We start from the raw sequence: 7,829 nt of genomic DNA, 5'->3' as shown, positions 1-7,829 counted from the left end.
GTTTGTCGGAGTTTGCTGTGCGCAATTTGGCTGCTGCGTTTCCCACATTATAACAGTGACTACACTTCATTGGCTGTAAAGCGCTTTGAGACGTTCGATGGTGGTGAAAGGTGCTATATAAATGCAAGTCTTTCTTTATATACATAAACTTTAGATCTATAGACAGACTTAGCCTTGCCCATTTTAAACAAGTCCTTGAAATTAAATAGCATATTATGTCATTTTGCCAGCCATTTACAACAGTTAAATAGCATATTATGCCATTTAACATCTGCCTTCAAATAGAGGAGAATGTCGTTTCATACAAACGCACAAAGCATTCACAATGCCTTATTTCAAATCCCAAGTCTGTGCATTTGCATCTGGAAAAATGTGTGATGAAGAATTTCCACAGATTCTCTCTGTGATATGTTTTGAGAGTTCGATAAGGGGATGTCTGTGCTCCTCTAATTCTGCCCTCTTGAGCATCCCTGATTATAATCGCTCCACCATCGGTGGCCGTGCCTTCAGCTGCCCAGGCCCCAAGCTCTGGAACTCCCTCCCTAAACCTCCCCGCTTCTCTCTTCATTTTTAAGACGCTCCTTAAAACCTCCCTATTTGACCAAACTATTGGTCACTTGCCCTAATTTCTCCTTTTGCGGCTCAGTGTCAAATCTTTGTCTTATAACACTCCTGTGGAGGGTCATGGGATGTTTAACCACATCAAAGGCGCTATATAAATACAAGTTGTTGTTGTGGATCTATCCTGGGTTGCTGAAGAAACACACAGTTGAAATAAAGACTAATTTGCACATGTAACCACTATCTGAATTAACTAGGGTTAGATTGGGACTAAAATTGCCTCTTATTGCAGCTCTGCCTGTTAACATGAGTGGAAGGCGTGTTGAACAGAGTTTTATTGTCCATACGCGAGATGGCGCGCGGATCCCGTGTCGCAGCTTGGAACGCATGGAATACCGTGAAACCCCAGGAAGCTTGTGCCTCAATCGTGCTGGTTCACAATCTCGGGTAAAACTGCTGGAAAGGAATGAATAGGTTACAGGGCGAGCTAACTGCGAAGCTCTCAGGGACGTCCTGGTGACCAGGAGGGAAGCATCAGGAAATGACTGACCAGTGTTCCCAGTCAGCGATGGACGAGTGCAAGACGTGGGACTAGAGAGGCGAGACCCAACAGGAGACGCAACCAAGAGGTTGTAGAGATGCCAACAGCCTCCGCAGGTCGGGAAGTATAAGTACTGGAGCGTGCCACTACAACAACCAGCGCGAGCTGCTCCAGGTGTGCAGCGGCCTCGAGGTGGGCGACTGGGTGACGTCATCAGGACCCAGCTCGGCGCTTGGAGTGTGGGCAGGAGCATCGGCGGGGCCCCAGGTACAGCGGAGGAGCGGGGTCGTGGCCGAGGTGCAGCGAGTGATCGAGGCGGAGGTGCAGCGAGTGATCGAGGCGGAGGTGCAGCGAGTGATCGAGGCGGAGGTGCGGCGAGTGATCGAGGCGGAGGTGCAGCAAGTGATCGAGGCCGAGGTGTGGCGAGTGATCGAGGCGGAGGTGCAGCGAGTGATCGAGGCGGAGGTGCGGCGAGTGATCGAGGCGGAGGTGCGATGTGGGATCGTGGCTGAGACTCGGTGGGTGATCGTGGCGGAGGTGCAGCGAGTGATCGAGGCGGAGGTGCAGCGAGTGATCGAGGCGGAGGTGCAGCGAGTGATCGAGGCCGAAGTGCGGCGAGTGATCGAGGCGGAGGTGCGGCGAGTGATCGAGGCGGAGGTGCGGCGAGTGATCGAGGCGGAGGTGCGGCGAGTGATCGAGGCGGAGGTGCGGCGAGTGATCGAGGCGGAGGTGCGGCGAGTGATCGAGGCGGAGGTGCGGCGAGTGATCGAGGCCGAGGTGCGGCGAGTGATCGAGGCGGAGGTGCGGCGAGTGATCGAGGCGGAGGTGCGGCGAGTGATCGAGGCGGAGGTGCGGCGAGTGATCGAGGCCGAGGTGCGGCGAGTGATCGAGGCGGAGGTGCAGCGAGTGATCGAGGCGGAGGTGCGGCGAGTGATCGAGGCCGAGGTGCGATGTGGGATCGTGGCTGAGACTCGGTGGGTGATCGTGGCGGAGGTGCGGCGAGTGATCGAGGCGGAGGTGCGGCGAATGAGGGTGCGGGGCCCAGAAGAGCCGAGGGCCCAGGGGCAGCACGGGCCCAGCCCACACTGCGATATAGAAACATAGAAAATAGGTGCAGGAGCAGGCCATTCGGCCCTTCGAGCCTGCACCACCATTCAATATGATCACGGCTGATCATGCAACTTCAGTTCCCCATTCCTGCTTTCTCTCCATACCCCTTGATCCCTTTAGCCGTGAAGGCCACATCTAACTCCCTTTTGAATATATCTAACGAACTGGCCTCACTGTGGTAGAGAATTCCACATATGTGTGCTCATTAGGTCCATGCAGCAGAGCTGGTCTCCAGTCGTCCTGGTTAACCCTTGCCACTGGACCAAGGCCGAGCTCTGTCAAGCCCGTGTGGTGGCTGGTGTGCAACAGTCACCACACGTTAATAAAATCCACGCACAGGCATCTTCCACCCCTTTGATTGGAGTTCAGGACTGGAGCATCAGGTCCTTCATTGAAACATCTGTGAACTCTTGTGGAAGCAAGTCTTCCTCGGTCGAGGGACTGCCTATGATGATAATTTAATACAAAGACTCTCGAGTTTAAAGAACCAGTCACTCTGACTTTTTGCACAGATTTCCCAAGTTCCCAAAGATGTATTTAAGGGGAGGCTGGACAAACATATGGGGGAGAAGGGAATAGAGGGTTATGCTGATAGATTTAGATGAGGAAAGACGGGAGGAGGCTCGAGTGGAGCATAAACGCCGGCATGGACTGGTTGGGCCGAATGGCCTGTTTCTGTGCCGTATATCCTGTGTAATCCCGTGGTCTTGGGACCCATGTCGTGTAAACCTCTGGACTATGCCATTGGGGAGGGAGGAAAAAAATCGATTCATTTTCTTGCGATTCCCATTGTTAAAAAATTAATATTCTAAAAAAGACTTGGAATTATATAGCGCCTTTATGATCACCGGACGTCTCAAAGCGCTTTACAGCCAATGAAGTACTTTTGGCGTGTAGTCACTGGTGTAATGTGGATCCAGATCTAATTAATAATCGTGTGCGGTTATGGCGATGAAGGAAGTTTATAAACTGCATTTCGATAGTTCACGAAAGGCAGCCAATGATTAACAGCTGATTAATCTTTCATGAGATCGCACCATATTAATGATATTAAAATGCAATTTGCATATTTAAATTATGCAAATTACAACACATGGGAAAATCCGACAACAAAGGGAAAATGAGGAAAGTTCTCAAGACCGTCAAGTGGGAAATGAATGGGCTGTGTTCTTTAAATATTAACTGGCACAAAACCAATATTGAGTTGAACATAATGCAGAACAAAACATCTGTGAGAAGGCCTATGAGTATTGTGCTAAGCTCCAGTAAATAAACCCTGAATGCTTCATGAAAAACGTCCTCTCTCGATCACCCTTCATTATTTATTTGTTAAAGTTAATCCTTCAGGTTCTTGCTGTTGCGAGATCTGAATTGTAGTTATTGTACGCTGCTCTTAACGATGAAACAAACAAGAGCGAAACAGATAGCTGGCAGCAATTACAAGGCAATAATTCTGTCGACTGGTTCGGAGGAAGTCATAAAAGCAAAGCTCGAGCGGTTTAGGGCCATCAGAGACTCTGGGGTTGAATTATTGCCTCGTGTTTACTGCCAGGCTCCCATTGTACTCCATTTAAAAGCCTTTTCTAAACCGCAACTCTTACACGGAAGGATAGTCATTGCAACAGGAGGGAATGTAACAGGCAAGATCGGTGGCAGGATAACAAAGGGAGTAATGACGGAAACAATAGATCGCAATGACAAAGAAAAAGATTAAAACATCTTTGACATATTGCAGCAACACCGGTAATATTAACACCATGCAAGAGTATTAACAAGTTAGCATTTCATCATCGAGTTTGTACCAACACAGCATGGAAGGGGAGTCGAATGAGAAAACACAATTAACTTGGGTAAGTTTCAATAATATACATTACATATTGGCTGGCTAAGCAATCTTGGCATATTTGTTAAACTAATGTCAGTCGTGGCTCAGTGGACAGCACTCTCGCCTCGGAGTCAGAAGGCTGTTGGTTCAAGGGACTTGAGCACAAAAATCCAGGCTGACACTCCCAGTGCAGTGCTGAGGGAGTGCCGCACTATCGGAAGTGCGTCTTTTGGGTAAGACGTTAAACCGAGGCCCCGTCTGCCCGCTCAGGTGGACGTAAAAAATCTCAAGGCACTATTTCGAGGAAGAGCAGGGGAATTATCCCCGGTGTGCTGGGGCCAATATTTATCCCTCAACCAACATAACAACTACAGATTATCTGGTCATTACCACATTGCTGTTTGTGGGAGCTTGCTGTGCGCAAATTGGCTGCCATGTTTCCCACATTACAACACTGACTATACTTCTAAAGTACTTCATTGGTTGGAAAGCACTTTGGAATGTCCGGTGGTCATAAAAGGCGCTATATAAATGCAACTCTTTCTTTCACAATTTCAAACCAATAAAGGTTAAAAAAAAGTTTAACTGGTCACTGTGCTGCATTTACTTGGTGTAAATTTTCATTCACCATGGGGCAAGTGATGTGGTACAGCAAAATCCCATACAAATTGATTCATTTCTGCAATTACTGCATTGGAAGAAAAAAAAACATTTCATTTCTTTCGCACCTTTCATGACCTCAGGATTTCTCAAAACGCTTTACAGCCATTGAAGTACTTTTGAAGTGTAGCCGCTGTTGTAATGTCAGAAACACGGCAGCCAATTTGCGCACAGCAAGCTCCCACAAACAGCAATTTGACAATGACCAGATAATCTGTTTTTTGTTATGTTGATTGAGGGATAAATATTGGCCCCAGGACACCGGGGATAACTGCCCCTGCTCTTCTTCGAAATAGTGCCGTGGGATCTTTTACATCCACCTGAGAGAGCAGACATCTCATCTGAAAGACGGCACTTCCGACAGTGCAGCACTCCCTCAGCATTGCACTGGGAGTGTCAGCCTGGATTACGGGCACAAGTCTCTGGAGTGGGACTGTGAACCCACGACCTTCTGACTCAGAGGTGAGGGTGCTGCCCACTGAGCCCCGGCTGACACCTCTCCTGTACCACAGTTAGCTGTCGGAGTGCCGAAATTTGGCAGGAAAACTTCTGGTGGGGCAGCGAAAATACTCGCGTCCAATCAATAACAAGTCAGTTGCCCCACCAATAAATACCAATAATTGACGAGCTCTCCCACTGCCGCATCCAACAGCTCGTGTAAAATGCGAGACGAAAACATGATCGATGACATTAGCTTACTGCAAAACATATTTAAATGTTTGGGCAACACTGTAATGAAATGTGATGCCTGTGCAATATCCTCATACAACAAAATAAATTAACTTTACATTTTGCAATGTGGCCTGGCAAATGTGGATCTGAATAGAATTGTTTTTTTCATTATTTGCCCATTATACAATAATTGATGTATTTTATCACATTACTGGCAGCTATTTAATACCAAGCACTGAAGAAACTTGGAAGTACTTTTGCTAGAAATGTATAAATGAACACACATTATAGAATTTGCAACACAGAGTGAGTCAACTTGATAGTATTTAAATGGGGACAGTCTATTCTAATTCCTCTTTTTGTATTTTTAGTTTTTACGTACTTATTCAAGCCCCCTTTATCTGTAAACTTTTTTTTTTAATTTGGAAAAATACTGAACATTCATCGGAACTCCAAATCTGTATCTTATTTCTCCCTGCGTTGAGTTTTTTCCCTCCACCGTCTACGCTGAAAGTGATGAACACCTGGGCGGGTTCGACATCCGCGAATGGTCGTTGCCTTCAAGGCTTCACACGTGTGCCCATCAGTCACACGTGTGCCCATCAGTCACACGTGAGCTTAGACAGTGGCAGCGGGCAACTTAAGCATGGAACAGCCTGGTCCCATCCACACCCATCGTCCATGCTGAAGGATCTCCAGCAGATGTCACTAGATAGCGATCAGTAACAGCCCCAACACCATCGGTGCAATCTCTGGAGGCAGAGTGTGCGCAGGGGGCATGGTGTGGGGTGGGAGAGGGGTGAATCTAGGCTGACACCCCCAGTGCAGTACTGAGGGTGTGCCGCACTGTCGGAGGATGAGACGTTAAACCGAGGCCCCGTCTGCTCTCTCAGATGAACGTAAAAGATCCCATGGCATTATTTTGAAGAGCAGGGGAGATATCCCCGGTGCCCTGGGGCCAATATTTATCCCTCTATCAACATAACAAAAACAGATTATCTGGTCATTATCACATTGCTGTTTGTGGGAGCTTGCTGTGCGCAAATTGGCTGCCGTGTTTCACCACACTTCGAATTAAATATAATGCTCTTTGCAACATCCTGAAATTATGAAAGATGCTATATAAATGCAAGTCTTTCTATTTTCGTTAACATTGTGCATTTATCTCCAGGTGTAAAATCCGATGGTGAATGAAACATAGGTTTCAGAGGCTGATGTTGGTAATGTCACACATCCCGCGGCTAATGCCCAAGCGTTAGATTTATAACTACATTATTCTTCACCTTTTGTTACAAATGTTCCAGTTACCATGTGAAAAGCAAGGTCACTGAATTAACAAGACGTGTTTCTGATATACTGCAGCTAATGACCCTGGTTTATGGAAGCTGAGTAAATCAAGTTCCTTTTTAATTTACACAGGATTACATCGGATAGACGGCACATTCGGCCCAACCAGTCCATGCCGGCGTTTATGCTCCACTCGAGCCTCCTCCCGTCTTTCCTCATCTAACTCTATCACCATAACCCTCTATTTCCTTCTCCCTCATATACTTGTCCAGCCTCCCCTTAAATGCATCGATACTATTCGCCTCAACCATTTCCTGTGGCAGCGAGTTCCACATTCTCACCACTCTCTGGATAAAGCAGTTTCTTCTGAATTCACCATTGGATTTCTTGGTGACTATCTTACATTAATGGCCTCCAGTTATGTTCTTCCCCACAAGATGCAGGGAGGATGTTTCCCCCGGGCTGGCGATCCTAGAACCAGGGGTCACAGTCTCAGAATAAGGGCTTGGCCATTTAGGACTGAGATGAGGAGAAACTTCTTCACTCAGAGGGTGGTGAATCTTTGGAATTCTCTGCCCCATAGGGCTGTGGATGCTCAGTCTTTCAGTATATTCAAGACAGAGATCGATAGATTTTTGGATATTAAGGGAATCAACGATTTGGGGATAGTGCAGGAAAGTGGGTTTGAGGTCGAAGATCAACCATGATCTCACTGAATGAGGGGCCGAATGGCCTACTCCTGCTCCTAATTCTTATGTTCTCTCTCTGCATCTACTCTATCAAAACCTTTCATAATTTTAAAGACCTCGATTAGGTCATCACTTTTTTCAAGAAAAAAAAAGAGACCCAGCCTGTTCATTTCTTTCCTGATATGTATAACCTCACATTTCTAGTGTCGTCTTTAATCATTTTGCGAAATCTATCGGTAGGTATTGTGCTGCACATTGGAACTTATTCCGCCCCACTCCTTTTCCCCTCCCACAGCATACAGCAGTCAAACAACACCCAAACTGCTTCTCCAGGCATGATGTGATTGCAGCAGACGCGAGAGTGGTGGTATTTCTACCGGTTTTGCACAGTCCCATCTGTTTTTCTACAAAAACTGCAAATCGGTGGCCGTGTTTGCCGCAAGTGAAACAACAGACAGACTGTGCAGGAACATATTTTTACAGC

At 47.1% G+C, this 7,829-nt stretch overlaps 1 protein-coding gene across 1 annotated transcript; it reads left to right on the top strand.

The window, feature by feature from the left end:
* Positions 1-913: 913 nt before the first annotated feature.
* LOC139235166 (probable inactive protein kinase DDB_G0270444) lies at positions 914-6,563 on the top strand. The gene is made up of 5 exons (XM_070866385.1): positions 914-1,008; positions 1,219-1,591; positions 1,640-2,119; positions 5,855-5,981; positions 6,541-6,563. Exons 1-5 carry the CDS (start codon positions 914-916, stop codon positions 6,561-6,563), a joined length of 1,098 nt encoding a protein of 365 aa, XP_070722486.1.
* Positions 6,564-7,829: the final 1,266 nt, after the last annotated feature.

The sequence above is a fragment of the Pristiophorus japonicus genome, chromosome 22 (assembly GCF_044704955.1).
Source record: "Pristiophorus japonicus isolate sPriJap1 chromosome 22, sPriJap1.hap1, whole genome shotgun sequence".
In the NCBI taxonomy this organism is placed as follows: domain Eukaryota; kingdom Metazoa; phylum Chordata; class Chondrichthyes; family Pristiophoridae; genus Pristiophorus; species Pristiophorus japonicus.
The sequence above is the reverse complement of the archived record's forward strand: the minus strand, read 5'-3'. Positions and strand labels throughout refer to the sequence as shown.

Bases quoted from the DNA above. Each gene is read 5' to 3' on its own strand.
- LOC139235166 (XM_070866385.1), top strand. From the start codon at position 914: ATGGCGCGCGGATCCCGTGTCGCAGCTTGGAACGCATGGAATACCGTG. The intron at 1,009-1,218 runs GTAAAACTGCTG...CAGCCTCCGCAG, and splicing joins GTGCTGGTTCACAATCTCGG to GTCGGGAAGTATAAGTACTG. The intron at 2,120-5,854 runs GTGCGGCGAATG...CCCTGCGTTGAG, and splicing joins GGCGAGTGATCGAGGCGGAG to TTTTTTCCCTCCACCGTCTA.